A 19,196-nucleotide genomic window follows, 5' to 3' on the forward strand; every position below is an offset into this window, starting at 1 on the left:
GTAGCATGAATCACTTGTATGAGACTTTCCACAGAACTCAGTCCCCTTAGCTTTGTAACTGGTCTTCTTGGAGAATTTTCGCGATTTCCTTTTTGTGTGGTTTTATACGGTTGGATTTTCATGCTGGAGATGCATACTCAAGAGTAGGTGTTACGTACGCATTTAAGTATGTTTATACAGCATCGAAGTGTAATTATGTATTTTAAATCATCAAACTACTCTAAAAGATAAATGTGTACGTTGACCAGACCCCACACCAGAAGATGAGGAGACGGCGACGTTTCGGTCCGTCCAGGACCATTATCAAGGCGGTTGTGTTGTCAAGTCCACAATCGACTTGATAATGGTCAAGGACGGACCGAAACGTCGACGTCTTCTCATCTTCTGGTGTGTGGCTTGGTCAACATATCTTCAGCCACGTTATTGTGACTTAACATCTGCATAGAATGATTGAGTGATGAAGATTAAGCTACCCAAGAGGTGGCACGGGCATGAATAACCCGTAAGTCGTCTGCATAAATGTGTATGTTGTTCTTGAGTTGAAAGTGAGAGAAAAAGGTAAGGGGCTGACGACCTACTATGGGGCTGGCGGTGGTGTTGACGGTGCTGCAGCCAGCGTAGCAGGCGGAGTAGTAGAGGGTGGTGTTATCGAGGCTGCAGACGGGGGAGTACCTCAGGGAACACCCACAGTCCGCAGAACACTCCGGGGAAACTGACCTGCAGGGGCCCCCCCACCATCTTTAAATGTCTTGAATTAACATCGCTATATCCGCTAACATCTGTTTTCTAAGACGAGATAACATGATATAAAGCTCAAGTTATTTCAAGAGATTGAAACTTGAATTCTGTCATCAGAGTCCACATCGACGTGTTTTTCTGCTTCTCCGCTTGTCTGCACATCCATCTGTCTGCCTATATCCGCATGTCAGCCTATCCGCCTGTCTGCATATCTACCTGAGTCTGTCCTTCCGTAGATCAACTTTCGATTCAGCTCAATTTTTGTTCAACAAAAAGAAAAAGATTCCGCTCCGTGGCGAGTGACTTACCCTTGGACGGGGCCGAGTACGGTGAGCTTCGGGCAGCCGATGAAGGCGAGGATGATGTAGCTGCTGCAGGTGAGTAAGGTGATGAAGATGTTGTACCCGGTGACAAACCTCGGCCCCGGGTGTGCCCACCGGAGCACGGCGCCCCCGAGCCCTGTGCCCAGCACAAGGGACACCAGACTGGCCAGACCTGAGGGAGAGGACACACAGGAGGGGTGTTAGCGCTAGAGGCGTCCTCTACCACCCACCATCACACACTACATCTTATACCACTCACTATTCCATTATATCACGTGTCATATTTCCTGAGTGTCCCTGAAAGATGATTTTGAGGCGAGTGAAAAGAATCAGGGAAATGGAGAAGGAGGAAAATGGAGGTTGTGGAGAAGGAGGAGGACCGTGAAGGAGGAAGGAAGAGCTCGGGGCCCTGAAGGCGCCTCACACCTGTGAAGTAGCTGGCAGTGGTAGGACTCTGGCGGAACTGGGTCTCCAGGTACTTGGGCTTGAAGTTCCAGTAGCCGGACACCCCCAGTACGTAGACAGTTGTGTTGAAGAGATTTCCAACCCAGATCTTGTTCGTGAAGAGTCGCTTCAGCCCCTTCAGGAGGTCTGCGGGATAGTTCGTAAGTGATACTATGGCGTACTATGTACACACTTAAGTACGTTGGAAGGGCAACAGATGCCTGGGGGAAACACTGCATTATAAAACATTTTTGCTACATTTTGTTAACAGGTAATGAAAATATCCCAACCTCGGGCTATGCTTGTTCAAGCTACGGCCGTCCTCAAAAGCGTAATCATAAATTTTTCCGAACTACACAAACTAAATCAGAATGTTGTCAAATATGTGTTATTGATATTGTTCAGTACAACTGTGGGGTATGGTTAGATCTAGGGAAGGTTAGGTCGGATGGTTTGTTAATTTTAGCAATTATTTCATTTACAGTACGTGGGGAAGCATTTAGAATATTTTTTTGTGCACCTAGGAAGCGAGTGAAGCAATGTTAGATATAAAGTCGGTCAAAATCACTTGAGAATAAAGAGGAAATGCTTCTAATTCATTAACATTTGACTGACGTTCCAAGTCAGTCAGAAGGTTGACGCTGAACGGTCAATTACTGTTGACAGACAGACAGACAGAGATAAACAAGTGAAATGTCATTATGGAGCTCCTAGAACAAGCTTTAGCAAAACAAATATAATGACGTTACTAAGACAATAGTTTTATCTACTAACAGAAAGCAAGACCTTAAAGAAATAAAGCATTTTTATGAGGGAGTAGGAGGGTGAGCTTACTTCATAGGCAGGGACTGACCTTTCTGTGTTGGGTCCTAGCTAGAGAGGAGGGTGAGCTTACTTCATAGGCAGGGACTGACCTTTCTGTGCTGGGTCCTAGCTAGAGAGGAGGGTGAGCTTACTTCATAGGCAGGGACTGACCTTTCTGTGTTGGGTCCTAGCTAGAGAGGAGGGTGAGCTTACTTCATAGGCAGGGACTGACCTTTCTGTGTTGGGTCCTAGCTAGAGAGGAGGGTGAGCTTACTTCATAGGCAGGGACTGACCTTTCTGTGCTGGGTCCTAGCTAGAGAGGAGGGTGAGCTTACTTCGTAGGCAGGGACTGACCTTTCTGTGCTGGGTCCTAGCTAGAGAGGAGGGTGAGCTTACTTCATAGGCAGGGACTGACCTTTCTGTGCTGGGTCCTAGCTAGAGAGGAGGGTGAGCTTACTTCATAGGCAGGGACTGACCTTTCTGTGCTGGGTCCTAGCTAGAGAGGAGGGTGAGCTTACTTCATAGGCAGGGACTGACCTTTCTGTGCTGGGTCCTAGCTAGAGAGGAGGGTGAGCTTACTTCATAGGCAGGGACTGACCTTTCTGTGCTGGGTCCTAGCTAGAGAGGAGGGTGAGCTTACTTCATAGGCAGGGACTGACCTTTCTGTGTTGGGTCCTAGCTAGAGAGGAGGGTGAGCTTACTTCATAGGCAGGGACTGACCTTTCTGTGTTGGGTCCTAGCTAGAGAGGAGGGTGAGCTTACTTCATAGGCAGGGACTGACCTTTCTGTGTTGGGTCCTAGCTAGAGAGGAGGGTGAGCTTACTTCATAGGCAGGGACTGACCTTTCTGTGCTGGGTCCTAGCTAGAGAGGAGGGTGAGCTTACTTCATAGGCAGGGACTGACCTTTCTGTGCTGGGTCCTAGCTAGAGAGGAGGGTGAGCTTACTTCATAGGCAGGGACTGACCTTTCTGTGTTGGGTCCTAGCTAGAGAGGAGGGTGAGCTTACTTCATAGGCAGGGACTGACCTTTCTGTGCTGGGTCCTAGCTAGAGAGGAGGGTGAGCTTACTTCATAGGCAGGGACTGACCTTTCTGTGTTGGGTCCTAGCTAGAGAGGAGGGTGAGCTTACTTCATAGGCAGGGACTGACCTTTCTGTGTTGGGTCCTAGCTAGAGAGGAGGGTGAGCTTACTTCATAGGCAGGGACTGACCTTTCTGTGTTGGGTCCTAGCTAGAGAGGAGGGTGAGCTTACTTCATAGGCAGGGACTGACCTTTCTGTGCTGGGTCCTAGCTAGAGAGGAGGGTGAGCTTACTTCATAGGCAGGGACTGACCTTTCTGTGTTGGGTCCTAGCTAGAGAGGAGGGTGAGCTTACTTCATAGGCAGGGACTGACCTTTCTGTGTTGGGTCCTAGCTAGAGAGGAGGGTGAGCTTACTTCATAGGCAGGGACTGACCTTTCTGTGCTGGGTCCTAGCTAGAGAGGAGGGTGAGCTTACTTCATAGGCAGGGACTGACCTTTCTGTGTTGGGTCCTAGCTAGAGAGGAGGGTGACCTTACTTCATAGACAGGGACTGACCTCTCTGTGTTGGGTCCTAGCTAGAGAGGAGGGTGACCTTACTTCATAGGCAGGGACTGACCTTTCTGTGCTGGGTCCTAGCTAGAGAGGAGGGTGACCTTACTTCATAGGCAGGGACTGACCTTTCTGTGCTGGGTCCTAGCTAGAGAGGAAGGTGAGCCTACTTCATAGACAGGGACTGACCTTTCTGTGCTGGGTCCTAGCTAGACAGGTGGGTGAGCTTACTTCTGAGGGTGGGTTTGGCCTCCCTGCGCTGGGTTCTAGCCAGAGAGGAAAAGAACTCTGCGTTTCTTTTGCCACCAGCCTGACGGTCTCTCTCAGCCAGCCTCAGCGCCCTCTTCTGCTCTCGCTTCTGGGTCCCCGGCAACTTCCGCGGGAAGAGGAACAGAAGGTTCCCCGTTAACAGCAGACCGAACCCAATGACCAGGAAGCCTGTGGAGAAACAGGAATATATCACGCTGACATCTGATCTACCATTACAGCATTGCCATACTGCATAACAAAATCAGGCTCTCAGGCCAGTTTATTCATCATTCCTTCACAAACACGCAAAAGCGATCACAATAATCCTTGTTATTTCGAGGAGTGAAGCAAGGAGAGGGGAAGATGGTGTGCCATACCTATCCACCAGGCGCCGTACCAGCGCGGGTCCTTCCTAGTGAGGTTAGGCTGCTGGGACGGGTCTATCCACACGGAGAGACACTTCCCTCCCACGAAGAACCCGATCACTGGACCTAAGATTCTCAGCATGAAGGCGGCCGCTGAAACCACAACACACCAAGATATATACATGTGTTCTACCACCACAACATGAAGATGTATACATAGAAGGCGAAAAGTTGCGAGTTATTGTTAATTCTTCCGTCTTGTTCAATAAGACGGCATTCTTTTTTGGCGTTTAATTTACCATGCCCTATGTTAATTGTTCTCCTGCCACGTTCTATCACAGAAACCCTTAACTTTACGTTAAAAAAGTTTAAACGAATTCCCCGCCCTCGTCCTAAACATTCAAGGTTACACAATGGGCTAAATATGATAAGCCTCTCCTATCACTTGTAGCTTTTTAGCAAGGCACAAAGCAAAACAGAATAGGCATATACTATGACCAGCAGCTTGCTGTATAGGCCTACTCTAGGGCATGTAGCTTGCCGCCTCACACAGGCTCCCATTGGCCTGCGGAACGCTGATGGGTTAACCTAACTTTTTGTTAGGTTAACAAAGAGAACTATCATGGGAAAGCGATAAGCCATTACGCCTATATAACACTTGGAAGGGTCGATGATAAGGACTTGGGATGGGACCAGGGGGAGAGGTGTAGGAATTGTGCCCAACCACTTGGACGTTCGAAGATTGAACGTCGACCAGCATGAAGCAAGACCGTCGCTCAACCGTCCAATCCAAGTGGTTGGCGGAATATAAAAGGTTAATGTTATCAGTGCAATGGCTACGGTAGAGAGCCTTTTAAGACAACATGAGCCCGTGGCTAAACAACGAGATTACAGCTCTCCAGCATATCTCTATACCTGTGTTCCAATATTATTTTAATGCCAGTGGAACTGGAAGCTTATTGGTGAAGCTTGGTGAGGGGCGGGAAGTAGGGGACGGACGTTATTGGTCAATTTTATTATGGAAGAGCGAGGGAGATGAGGTGTATTGGGTTAGTGGGATGGAGTGTGGCAGGCGAGGATTGGTAATGGCCGTAGTTGGGAAGAGTATGAGGGTGAGTGAACATAGGTCCATCTTAATGTGGTGAAAGTGATGCTTAGAGGGACGTAGATCTGTGTTACAACTGCCACAAGAATATGAAGATAATATATTTGGCTTTTAATTATATACATATTCAGGAAACGATAAGGTATCATAAGAACCAATCCCACTTCTTGACGCTTCTCTCTTTCCATTATCACTCACTCACTCACTCTCTCTCTCTCACATACACACACTCACACACACACACACAACTCACAGTAGTACATAGGGTAGGCCTTCTTGCTAACGTTATCATCGAGGTAAGTGATCCCCAGGCTGTAGAAGATACTGAGGGTCACGCCGAAGAAGAACTGGGAGCTGAAGAAGAGCACCAGAGGCCCCATGAAGGACTCCCGGTTGCCACCCACGCTGCCAACCTCCTCCTCTTCGCACACCTCCTCCGGCTGGAAGAGGCACACCTCCTCCTTCTCTGTGTACCAGGAGGAAAGGAATATGATGAGCAGGTCTCACGGTGTGAGTATAACCTCGGAGCTACACCGACCGCAAAGAGCCAAAGGGACCTTTGGCTCTTTGCTTTAGATTACCTACCTATACAGGGACCAAAGAGCCAAAGCTCAACCCACGCAAGCACAATTAGGTGAGTACTAAGTGGTACTCAGAAGACTACCATGGACGAGTTTACCAGTCTGCCGCAGTTTACTCTGGCTGGCAGCCAACGCTGGCAGAACCTGGTAGTGGTGATCTACCAGGTAGATCAGGTGATGTACCTGTATAGGTAGGTGATCTACCTGTATAGGTAGGGGGGGGGGGAGTATTCTCTCCCCCCACACACCCAGAAAATTAAGTAAACCCACCTTCCTGTAACCAATATTTATCCGGTCGTAACAAATATTACAGAAATAATTAGAGCACTCCTTAATTTTAAGGAGAAAATTTACACGTTGCTGTGAATAAGCTGCGCTAATTACTATAGGCTTCTAGCAAAACAACTTTGAATATTAAACAAGAAAAACAAGCTGTGCCTCAGGCCAGGTCACGTGTGTACACCCACAAGGTTGAACTTGGCACCAGCAGCAACAACATGGTCAACCCACCACCTCCCTACACCCTCCCAACCACGTCCAAGGAATTCTGGAATAATCACAAAGTAATAAGCAAGGGGTAAGTGATGAACACTCACTAGTATTTGTGCCAACTGTGAGGTTGGCCAGTAGGTGGATGGGTGCTCCTGCAGTGGCTGCCGCGGCGATAGCACTCGCCTCCTCGCCTGCCCCGTACATGAGGTGAGGGAGGGCGGCGAGGAAGCCGGCGAGGGCGGCGAACAACACGCCCACAGCCACCCACCGTGGGCGGTGACCGTAGTTGCCATAGTAACCCAAGACGATAGATAAGACGATCTGCGATACATCATTTCCAGCAAGTATCGTACCTGCAATGAAAGCGTTGTTGTACTCCCTCATGAGAATAATATTACACGTACCTATATGGTACATATTGTCTCTATGTACCACATTGGTACCTGTATACTACCTGAAACTAAACATTTTATGAATGTTTATTTTTTATTATTATTTGAAACAAAATTGGTAGATATATTGGACTTGGGCCGGGTCCCTAAAAATTGTTGAAAAAGCAGTCACCAATTGCTAAGGTGCGGTCAACTAGTCGAAACCCCATTGACGCCAACTTGTTATACTCACGACAAATTTCAGTATATTCTCGAGAAACCTGAATTAATATAGCACAACAAAACTTGAGCACACTCACAAGAAAACGTGAGTACACTCACCCGTCTCCTTGCTGGTGAACTTGAACCTCTTCTCGATGGTAGAGAGGACGGACACCATGTAGGTGAAGAAGATCCCTTGAGTGAGGCCCACTATACTGAACACTACCATGTACACCTCCTTCCTGGCCAGCGCCTGTGTACACACACACACACTCTTGTACACATGTGATATGATAGAGCCCAGTAGGCTCAGGAATCTGTACACCAGTTGATTGACAGTTGAGAGGCGGGACCAAAGAGCCAAAGCTCAACCCCCGCAAGCACAATTAGGTGAGTACAATTAGGTGAGTACATCAGGTGGTGGGGTGGAGGGGTGGGGGGAGGGAGTACTCCGTAATACAGGCTTTATAAAATTGTAAAGTTTTTTTGGGGAGGGAGTGGGAGGGGGGGGGGGGGGGGGGTGAATCAAATGGGGTGGAACACCCCCCCCATCCTGATTCCCCCCCCCATCCTGATTCCCCCCCCCATCCTGATTCCCCCCCCCCCCTCCCCCCTAGGTACATGCAGTACCCTAATAGATTTTCAATACGATATATGCTATGAGGATTTCAATCTGTTCTAATGAAATAATATATTCTTTCAAAGTTAACAGGCGATATTTTTTTATACAAATTTAATCTACAGAATGAATAACCAATGATGAATAATGAATAACTAGCAATAATAACTGGTGATGAATAATCAATGATGAATTACTTAATTTAAACTGATTAAATCTTGACTGTTTGCTAATGTTATAGAGCTGTGATTGTGAGGATGGGCTGTGATTGTGAGCATGAGCTGTGATTGTGAGGATGGGCTGTGATTGTGAGGATGGGCTGTGATTGTGAGCATGAGCTGTGATTGTGAGGATGGGCTGTGATTGTGAGGATGGGCTGTGATTGTGAGCATGAGCTGTGATTGTGAGGATGGGCTGTGATTGTGAGGATGGGCTGTGATTGTGAGCATGAGCTGTGATTGTGAGGATGGGCTGTGATTGTGAGGATGAGCTGTGATTGTGAGGATGGGCTGTGATTGTGAGGATGGGCTGTGATTGTGAGCATGAGCTGTGATTGTGAGGATGGGCTGTGATTGTGAGGATGGGCTGTGATTGTGAGGATGGGCTGTGATTGTGAGGATGGGCTGTGATTGTGAGGATGGGCTGTGATTGTGAGGATGGGCTGTGATTGTGAGGATGGGCTGTGATTGTGAGCATGAGCTGTGATTGTGAGGATGGGCTGTGATTGTGAGGATGGGCTGTGATTGTGAGGATGGGCTGTGATTGTGAGGATGGGCTGTGATTGTGAGGATGGGCTGTGATTGTGAGGATGGGCTGTGATTGTGAGGATGGGCTGTGATTGTGAGGATGGGCTGTGATTGTGAGGATGGGCTGTGATTGTGAGGATGGGCTGTGATTGTGAGGATGGGCTGTGATTGTGAGGATGGGCTGTGATTGTGAGGATGGGCTGTGATTGTGAGGATGGGCTGTGATTGTGAGGATGGGCTGTGATTGTGAGGATGGGCTGTGATTGTGAGGATGGGCTGTGATTGTGAGGATGGGCTGTGATTGTGAGGATGGGCTGTGATTGTGAGGATGGGCTGTGATTGTGAGGATGGGCTGTGATTGAGAGCATGAGCTGTGATTGTGAGGATGGGCTGTGATTGTGAGGATGGGCTGTGATTGTGAGGATGGGCTGTGATTGTGAGGATGAGCTGTGATTGTGAGGATGGGCTGTGATTGTGAGGATGGGCTGTGATTGTGAGGATGGGCTGTGATTGTGAGGATGGGCTGTGATTGTGAGGATGAGCTGTGATTGAGGATGGGCTGTGATTGTGAGGATGGGCTGTGATTGTGAGGATGGGCTGTGATTGTGAGGATGGGCTGTGATTGTGAGGATGGGCTGTGATTGTGAGGATGCGCTGTGATTGTGAGGATGAGCTGTGATTGTGAGGATGGGCTGATTGTGAGGATGGGCTGTGATTGTGAGGATGACCTGTGATTGTGAGGATGGGCTGTGATTGTGAGGATGGGCTGTGATTGTGAGGATGGGCTGTGATTGTGAAGATGGGCTGTGATTGTGAGGATGGGCTGTGATTGTGAGGATGGGCTGTGATTGTGAGGATGAGCTGCCGTTCAACACCGTTATCAAGCCAAGATTGAAACAAATGTTTTCGACTTGCTTGGGAGCTGTTTACTGTTTCGTGGGCATGGCTCTTGTTAGTTGACCCGTGACCCGGACCCGTGACCTACCTGTAGCCAGGCGGGCTTGAAGGGTCCGACACCACACAGGGTCTCCTCCGGGTCGTCGTCGTCGTCGTCGCCGCCGTCGTCGCCGCCGTCGTGGTGGAGACGGAGCATCTGGCCTATCTCCTCCTCCATTACCTCCCCTGGCACCATCTCCAGCTCCTTTGGCAGGTGTATGCCGTTTTTCTCTATGTCTGTGTTCTCCTCCATATCTGTGTTCTCTGTGGTCGTATTCGCCATGGTCGTGTTCTCCAAAGTCGTGTTATCCTCCATGGTTGCGTCTCTCATGTCTGTGTTCTTCTCCATGCAAAGTTCTTCTTATTCAATATGTTCTTAGCGATAAACCGGCGGCGATTCAATCCAAGTCTGGTCCTAATGTGGAGATAATTCCCGTACCGTCCGGAGGCAATTAGGGTTTAACCATATAACGAGTGTCCCCAGTTCGGTGATAATTCACAATAACCTGCAAATAGTGATAAGTTATCAAATAAGAGAGATAATTATCAATTGAAAACGCCAAGCCATTACGACTATACAGCACTTTATCTTTTGCTACGACTTTCTTCTTATTCATTTAATAAGTTGGTTCTAAGCTTCAGCCAAAAAAAATAAAAATGGTTTAATTTAAAAAGTTCAGGAATGACAGACCTCGAAACCCAAACGAGGCTGTTTGTTCATGAGTTTATAATCCAATGATCATTTTGATCTAGGAATGATTAATATTGAGTTTTAATGTAATGATCATTTAGTTGATATAAGGCAACAATTATTTGATTCACCGTGATGGTTTTGGCTCTATGTCTTGTAATACTTCAATTTTAATGCTGTAATAAGTCAGCTCTAATCCAGTAATAATTTAGCTTTAATCTGGTAATAATTCAACTCTAAATCCTGCAATAATTCAACTCTAATCCTGCAATAATACAACTCTAATCCTGCAATAATTCAACTCTAGTCCTGCAATAATTCAACTCTAATCCTGCAATAATTCAACTCAAATCCTACAATAATTCAACTCTAATCCTGCAATAATTCAACTCTAATCCTGCAATAATTCATCTCTAATCCTGCAATAATTCAACTCTAATCCTGCAATAATTCAACTCTAATCCTGCAATAATTCAACTCTAATCCTGCAATAATTCAACTCAAATCCTACAATAATTCAACTCTAATCCTGCAATAATTCAACTCTAATCCTGCAATAATTCAACTCTAGTCCTGCAATAATTCAACTCTAATCCTGCAATAATTCAACTCTAGTCCGGTAAAAATTCAGAACTAATCCTGTTATAATCCAGCCTGACCGCAGGCTGGGGTTAAAGAGTAGGAGAACTCCCAGAACCCTCTCCAGAAGGGTTCAATCCTGGGACACAATTCACAGACTTTATGACAATTCGATACAAAATCTGGTAAAAATTAGTGTTAGTCTTGTGTTAATTCTTCCATTATCTATGGTAATACATCTTCAGTTTTGTTTACAATCTTATAATCCTATTTCAGTCCTTCGTCGGTCTTATTCAAGTATTAATTCAGTCTTATTTTACGCACTCTATAGTCCGACAGTTTGGATCCAGTTGTCTGCTAGTCTTCCTTCTTTAGTCCGCGAGTCTTTCTTTAGTCTCCCATCTGGGGTCTCCCACTTGAAGTCTCCCACCATTGGGACCAGAGGCTCCCAGGAGGTACATCAAAGATAAGAAGCTGAATGAGATAAGGGCAGTTGAGAGTTAATTGACGCGTTAGATTAGTCATGTCTGGAGTAAAGAAGGTTTCGTATTGAGGATTGAGATAAAGATCTGGGACTGATATCACACTGAACTTGTTCCCTGTTCCGTTTTCAAGAGTAAACGTTACTGGGAGACAGAGAAGTTAGGTGAGACATGATTGCCGCATACACAATTCTCAGAGAAATTGATAGGGTATATAAATCCAGGCTATTTAGCACGGGTGGCACTCGCAGAAGGCGGTACAGGTGGAATCTGTGTACTCAAATCAGCCAGAGACATTATAATTTTTGTCAGTGTCAGAGTAGTTAACAAATGGAATGCACTAGGCGGGGATGTGGTGGATGCTGACTCCATAGGGCATTACCTGAAGGTATAAATCACACGAATAAAGCTTCTACATCTGGAATCTATACTTAAAAGATATTGGAATCTGATGCTCTTATTTGCGTGCGTAGAAGTTTTCACAGTTACCTCTGGACTGAACACGTTTACAACCATCAACTAACAATGACGAGGAACATCATTAACATACACAACCACTAAAGAAATAATTACACTGAACAGAAAGTAATAGAAGCGGCCTATGTATAGACTGACTGCATTAAACTTACACGTAGAGACTTGCTTAAACCTGGCCACAATGTAACTTACCTGCCCGCACGGGCAAGTCCACGTTCAAGGACCCACAGAGTTCCTCCAGTAGGGCAGAGGCGGAAGGCTCACAGGAGAGAGAAAGAGAGGCAGAAGAGCCTCATGTGTGCTTTAGGCTGAGGATGGGGTGGTACTGATGGGCCCGGTGAAGCAGAGCCCCACCTGCCTCCTAACAGCTGCCAGGCACCAGGCAACAGACACATCATGACAGTGCCAAGCTAGACTCGTCTTCTGCTCAAGTTATATAACCACTTTGCCCTCATTCTTCACTCTTCGTGTAACCATCATTCTCTCCAATATTACACACACACACACATATATACACACACACACATATACACACACACACACACACACACACACACACACACACACACACACACACACACACACACACACACACACACACACACACACACACACACACACACACACACACACACACACACACACACACACACACACACACACACACACACACACACACACACACACGGTGACAGAGGGAGAGTGTGTTGCCCCTCGTCATCCTGGAAGACCTTGTGGGTTGAGCCAAGAACACTTTAAGACGTCGCGGCTACGAGGGGCGAGACTTGAGGGGTGTATAAGGAGGAATATCATTATATAAGAATTGTTTATATGGAGGTAGAGGTGACCGTGGGCTTGTAAACCAGGAGCTAATTCCCTGGTGGCGCCCTCTACAGCGGTGCCACACACCTACCGTCTACCATATTTGCTTCTCTCCATTATCTCACCCTCCTACCCATTTTCCCTTTCTATATTCCCAGAGTAATGTAATATTCAATTATACTTAATTTCAGAAGACTGCTAAGATTACTGGTGATCATTTTTCTCCTACATGGCACCACTGGACTCCTTGTCTCACACAACCGTGACCTTTGGCTACTGGAGAGGCACCTGTAGTTCGTGCTTGTTCACGGGTTTTCATGGCATCGGAGAAAATATTTGTGTTCAGTGTTGATTTAGGAGCGTAATGGATCACGTGATGGGAAAAGGCACAAAGTCTTGCGGGTGATGAGAGCCCGTGGGCGGGAGACTATAGCCCCGCCACCCAGATAACACAGTGTGAGGCAGATAGTTGGCGCCCCAGGTCTTGAACCCTACTCACTCACTCACTCACTCACTCTCTCTCTCCACCCTCCCCCCAGACACACACACACGCAGAGCCAGCTACCCCTCAGTGACCACAATATTCCAGACAGGCGTTGGTGCGGCGTTTATCAACGTTGATTTGATCTTGATTCGGCGTTGAATTGGCGATACTATTGGACATTGTGTCCACTGGATGGAAGACAATCGACAGCCAGTGAGCCCCAGATAACAAGGCATCCTGTGAACTGAGGGTAGACGACCCAATTCGAGGCCAAGCGCCAGACTCTCGATGCCCACACTGCTAAACTCCACCCAAATATGCCAAAAGCCCCTCCCTTCCCCCCCCCCCCCCCCCCAAAAAAAAAAATACTTCCAATAACTTCGGCCAGACAGGCCTGGAACCCGCCAAGACCCACCAACTCCGGCCAAGCCGATCAGGGGCCAGATTCACGAAGCAGTTACGCAATCACTTACGAACATGCACATCTTTCCTCAATCATTGACGGCTTTGTTTACATTTATTAAACAGTTTACAAGCATGAAAACTTTCCAATCAACTGTTGTTATTGTTATAAATAGTCTCCTGGTGCTTCGGAGCTCATTAACTATTGAATAATTGTAAACAAAGCCGCCAAAGATTGAGAAAAGATCTATAGGTTCGTAAGTGTTTGCGTAACTACTTCGTAAATCTGGCCCCAGGACTCGCCCAACGATCCAACCGGAAAACAGCGAGACCTATCGACTTCCTTCTGACTCCAGGCGGTTAGTACTCACCTAATTGTGCTTGCAGAGGTTGAGTTTCGGTTGTTTGGTTCCCGCCTCTCAACTGTCAAATCAACTGGTGTGCGGGTTTCTGAACCAATTGGGCTGAGAAACGGCTGAGTGTCCTACACGACGGAACAATCTGGGTGGTTAAAAGAGGAATGACTGAGGACAGTATCGGGAGCCAATTGGTGCAAATTACGTCCCGTGTTGTGGTGACCCCCAAGATGCATTCATCAATTTCAATCAACGATGCATTTCAATTAACGTATTGTGATTGAAAAAAAAACAGTTTTTTTTGGCAGGTGGAATAACGAGCACTTGGCCCTTGTTTTTTAGGGCGAACTGTGTCCATCGTGGCAACGATAATAAACGCGTTAACAGCAAATGACGCAAAAGGTCGTTACCAGTTTGCGTTACTTGTGCAGGTGGCCAGATTGGAGGAAATATTTAGAACGATCGTAAACATTTTAGATTTCCAGGTTAAGAGCCGGAGGTGGAATGTCTGACAACCGCGTGACGCAGCTCAACAAATCCACAAGGGCCGTGACGGGGATTCGAACCTGCGTCCAAGAGCTCGTCTGGTGCTGACATCAACGTGACGCAGCTTATTTCCAGCCGTAAATATCTGGCTCGCTCCGGACATGCGCATGTTGGGATGCATCATAAGCACATATGACCTTGTAGCCAATGAACATATTGCATCATGAACATATTGCATCATGAACATGTTGTATCATGAACATGATGTATTTCGAACATGGTGTATCAGACTATGTAACCCAAATATTAAAAAGACCATTGCAAATGTTACCACGGAAAAGCAGCAGCAGGGATTACTCTGGTCTACTTCCCTCTCCAGAGAGCGTCATAAACTCTTGGCACAAAACTATAAGGTAAATGACAACAAGAGACAATCGATATGTTAATATTATCTAACCAGAAAAAGTATAAGTACTACAATAGAGAGCTTAACCCCCTATTAGCCATCTACGTCTCGTTGACCAGACCACACACTAGAAGGTGAAGGGATGACGACGTTTCGGTCCGTCCTGGACCATTCTCAAGTCGATTGAGAATGAGACTATCGACTTGAGAATGGTCCAGGACGGACCGAAACATCATTGTCCCTTCACCTTCTAGTGTGTGGTCTGGTCAACATACTTCAGCCATGTTATTGTGACTCATCGCCATCTACGTCTCTCCCTTTCCATAGTTACTTGAATGTGGTTTTGTTTTTCCTTGTTTAAAATGTTCCAAAAGTAGGGACGCATCCCTTGACATGTTTCATTTTCTTCCCTTGCAATTATTCCATTAACTTGAGTATGTTAATGCCGGACCAACCGGGCTGTGGTGGGTATGTGGGCCTGCGGGCCGCTCCAAGCAACAGCCTGGTGGACCAAACTCTCACAAGTCAAGCCTGGCCTCGGGCCGGGCTCGGGGAGTAGAAGAACTCCCAGAACCCCATCAACCAGGTATGTCCACGACGCTCGACCAGTCGATGCACACACACACAGTGGTTTAGAGCTTTTGTGTATAAAGCTTTAGAGCTTCATACAGATCTTGTTTATATAAGAATAACACAGCCAATGGGGGTGCTTGGACTTCTGTAGTTAATAAACCTCAACCCGTCCTCATCAACAAAGGCCAAATGCTCGTTAATCTACCCGTCAAACTCGCTGTTTCTGAATGAAAAACACTTTACACACACGACTCACAGCTCATGACGTTCGAACACTTCTCGAGCAGTGCTCCGTTCACGACCTTTGTTCGAATCCCACTCCCTTGGGTCAGAAATGTTTAAATCCACATATATAGAAATTATGGTCTTTGTGTACCTCTCTCAGCTGAACATTATCGTAGAACTGGTGATCGGAAACATCTTTCCTACTTCTATTTCAACATTCTTTGCTCTTTAACGACTAAGTGTTTTATGACTATCTAAGCAAGATGTGAATGTGCAAGTCTATATGTGAATATGTGGTGAATGTGAGGATAATGTGTTCGTATGCTTGTGTTTGGGCGCGGACGAGGGATCCACGTGGGCTTGGTTTGGTGGTGGGGTTAAGTCCTATCAATCTCTATTGAGTTATCAAGGTTGTATCTTACTGACCAACCAACAAGCATACTTTAGTCCTGAACATTGTCCATGACTAAAGTTAACTCCCAGTGTATATACACCGAGATAAATACATCTCTCTGTGTATTATATATATATATAAAGGTACAGTACATTGTGTGGTGAGAATACGAACCTTGGCTATTAAGTGGTACATTCTTGCAAAGCCACTAACACACACAACTTATCCCGCAAGACCCTAATCTGACCGATAAAGGTAATGAAAGAGACATTGTAATAGAATTTGAACTCTCATAATAACTACCTCAGTATAAATTTGATAGAAAAAAATTATACTGAAGAAGTTGCATATAGTGATATACTAGGTGAGTTAGCAGCACAAGCCAGTGTGTAAGTTAGAAGTATAAGATTGGATGCTAGGGACATGAAATTAGTTACTTTATTGCTCTTTGTTTGAATAAAATATAGGTTGGACAGCTTTTTAATTCAATAGGGAGTGAGTTTCATATATTGAGTAAGTGCATTTAGTCCACCGAGGTGTTTATGTTTCATGTGTGGTTCTTTCATGGTATATGTGATCGATATGTGGGAGTGATCAATATATAGCCTATGTGCTAGTGAGTGGTTGATGTGTGGTCCAAGTCTGGCACCTGTGACCTCCAGGTATGGTTGTCAACCACAATTTGGCAATCACAACACAAGGCGCTCAGCAATCAGGATACCTGATCAACCAGGCTGTGACTCATACGTCAGGCTTTGAGCAGACGCGTCCAACAGCCTAGTTGACCAGTCCAGCAACAAGGAGGCCTGGTCGACGACCGGACCGCGGAGACGCTAAGCCCCAGAAGCCCCTCAAGGTAAGGTAAGGTAATCAGCAACTTCACGATGGCTGTACTTTCTCAAGAAATTCACTGTACCAGCATTCATTCATTCTTAAGCTGACATATTTGGAAGACATTTGTTTAACATGCACGTTAAAACAAGTCAACCGATCAGGCGAAGGATTTAGCACAGACTCGGCTCCTGGGTCTTCTGGTTTGGTACTTGATTGTTCCTTAGCATTCAATTCTAACATATTCATAATGGATAAAAAAAAAACTCTCCAAATAAATGAGTTTCTAGTGACAGGCTTCAGGAGAGCTGATGCAAAAATAATAACCCTTAGCTTGCAGTTTCATTAGGAACCTTAGCAACGTTCCTAATGAACCCCCAATCTTAGTTAAAAAGAGACAGAGTGATTAGGATTACGTCTGCACCTTCCGGAGAGTCGAAGACGCCTTGCCCTGCGTCTTCGACTCACCCTGCGGAGCTATAGCTCATCTTTAAGGTCTTGCAACGTCAGCATGTCTGGTACTAGTCTGTGTCAGCTGACTATGATCATCGTAGCTTACAAGGATCACAACGGGTGAAAGAAACCATCCAATGTTTTGTTTTGTTTATATTTATGGTTCCTTCTACTTCACGCCCAACACAATACATAGTTCACTCATGATAAATGTTCCAGACATTTGTCATAGATTCATATTAGTTAAACCCCCTATAATAGCTATATACAGTTGAATGTGCTTGTGTGTTCATCTCAGTATCTTCCAGGATAAATATCTTACTCTTATATATATATATATATATCTGACTGTTTAGCCAAGGTTGGAGGCCAGATGCTTGGGGGGTTAGCCTCACCCAACTTTGCAGGGTGACTGGTCTGGGGTACTGGATGGACACACGCTAGGAGGGATCAGCCCAATTCCCCCTATTAAGAGAGAGAGGGCCACAATAATGATCCCCCCCCACTTAATCGGTGAAAATTCCAAGCCAACCACTTTAATTATCTATCTCGCTAAATACCAGATCGATAATGATTGGCATAAATGGTTCATAATAATTGTGGCACTGGCTCATAGTATGTAATGGGTATGATTGTGGCACTGGTTCTAACATGCAGTATGATTGTGGCACTGGTTCATGGAATGTAATGGGCATGATTAAGGTGTGGTTATGTTATTTTCCTGATGTAACATGAGAGAAAAATGTATGCCTTACACATCAATATTATATACACTGCAAGATCAACATCATTAAACACCTTGCAATCTCCTCATCATTTCAGGTCATGTCAAAATGAAATCATGTTTAAGACTCGACTGTTGGGAAGCAGCAGACTGTGTATATCAGTATATAATGAACCCACACACACAAACCCACCCACCCACCCACCCACACAACACACACTCACACACACACACACCCACACACACACACACACCATCCATGACCTGGTCGGAATATGAGCCTCGCACTGGCGTTCACGACTGCTACGCTGGAGGGTTGAAATCCTCGTCTTTGTGAGCGTTTAAGGGCTTCGACTCCTCCTCCTCCTCCCCCACCTCGTCCTCCTTGGACGTGTCCTCGGGCCTCTCCATCTCCACATCGTCGTCTCTGTCGCCGTAGAGGTCAAGCTGATGACTGTAGTGAAACACGACCAGATCACCGAACACCGAGATGAAGGTGAACACTGAGGACGGGGGGAGGAGGAGGAGGGGAGAGAAACGTTATCATTACGACTTTATTACTACTGTCACCACAACTATTATCACTGCAGTTGCTCTCACTGCTATAACTACCACAACTATTCTACTACTACTCTACCACTACTTCAACTACGACTACTACAACTATTATTACTACTGCTATGAAAATTAATGATTCTATTAATTTTAATATAATTATATCAGCACAATCACTACTACTAATAATAATTATAAAGACAGTAGTGCAGATAATTATAGGTGCGTCAAAAGATCTGACAGATATATCAGAGCTTCAACAGATGTGAAAGAAGCCTTCACAGGTGTGTGTGTGTAAACAGAGTCAGTGTATGACGAGTTCAAAAGAGGGTAGACATACCTGCAGGCACCAGGTGTATAATGGTCCGAAACTTGTCAGAGTCATAGAGCCAACAGTTGCCGTATACACCACACGACTTGTCCCACACCAGACACGACGAATCTGGTACACACAACACATAGTTTACATCAGGCACGCGAAAAAAGTTTACAATAATAATGATTATTGGAACGCTCCGGAGATTCGTACCAGCGTTCTGGGTCTCCACAGCCGCGCCACTGGGATATCCTAGTGTGAATAATTATAAAAAAATTAAAAACAAAGACACTCGACCCACATATCTCAAGGTAAAGGAAGAGACGACGTTTCGCTCCGTCTTGGACCATCATCAAGTCATGTAAGTCAATAGATAA

At 46.0% G+C, this 19,196-nt stretch overlaps 2 protein-coding genes across 8 annotated transcripts in view; both read right to left on the reverse strand.

The window, feature by feature from the left end:
- Window positions 1–449: 449 nt before the first annotated feature.
- On the reverse strand, window positions 450–14,817 carry LOC123751767 (solute carrier organic anion transporter family member 74D). Of its 2 annotated transcripts, none has more exons than XM_069319607.1 (10): window positions 13,872–14,817; window positions 9,613–10,069; window positions 7,383–7,515; window positions 6,774–7,022; window positions 5,850–6,062; window positions 4,504–4,644; window positions 4,109–4,315; window positions 1,488–1,652; window positions 1,047–1,233; window positions 450–717 (listed from the first exon to the last, which is right to left on the reverse strand). In XM_069319607.1, the coding sequence occupies exons 2-10, from the start codon at window positions 9,910–9,912 to the stop codon at window positions 465–467; spliced, it is 1,848 nt and encodes a 615-aa protein (XP_069175708.1). In that variant the 5' UTR covers window positions 9,913–10,069; window positions 13,872–14,817; the 3' UTR covers window positions 450–464. The 2 variants fall into 2 exon arrangements, with proteins under 2 accessions (XP_069175708.1, XP_069175707.1); XM_069319606.1 differs by lacking the exon at window positions 13,872–14,817 and adding an exon at window positions 11,985–12,166.
- A 2,545-nt stretch (window positions 14,818–17,362) lies between these two features.
- Window positions 17,363–19,196, reverse strand: part of LOC123751768 (solute carrier organic anion transporter family member 74D) — a 28,484-nt gene continuing 26,650 nt past the window's right edge. For all 6 annotated transcript variants that reach the window (XM_069319608.1, XM_069319610.1, XM_069319609.1 and 3 more), the window contains 2 exons: window positions 18,844–18,945; window positions 17,363–18,451 (listed from right to left, as the gene is read on the reverse strand). In XM_069319608.1, coding sequence (XP_069175709.1) covers window positions 18,252–18,451; window positions 18,844–18,945 — 302 coding nt within the window. In that variant the 3' untranslated portion in view covers window positions 17,363–18,251. The remainder of the gene's footprint in view (window positions 18,452–18,843; window positions 18,946–19,196) is intronic.

Source organism: Procambarus clarkii, chromosome 93, assembly GCF_040958095.1.
Source record: "Procambarus clarkii isolate CNS0578487 chromosome 93, FALCON_Pclarkii_2.0, whole genome shotgun sequence".
Lineage (NCBI taxonomy): Eukaryota > Metazoa > Arthropoda > Malacostraca > Decapoda > Cambaridae > Procambarus > Procambarus clarkii.

Coding starts and splice junctions, on each gene's coding strand:
- LOC123751767 (XM_069319607.1), bottom strand. CDS start 9,912: ATGGAGAAGAACACAGACATGAGAGACGCAACCATGGAGGATAACACG. Junction 7,516..9,612: donor TCAAGCCCGCCTGGCTACAG/GTAGGTCACGGG, acceptor GTGTGTACACAG/GCGCTGGCCAGGAAGGAGGT. Junction 718..1,046: donor GTACTCGGCCCCGTCCAAGG/GTAAGTCACTCG, acceptor GGGCCCCTGCAG/GTCAGTTTCCCCGGAGTGTT.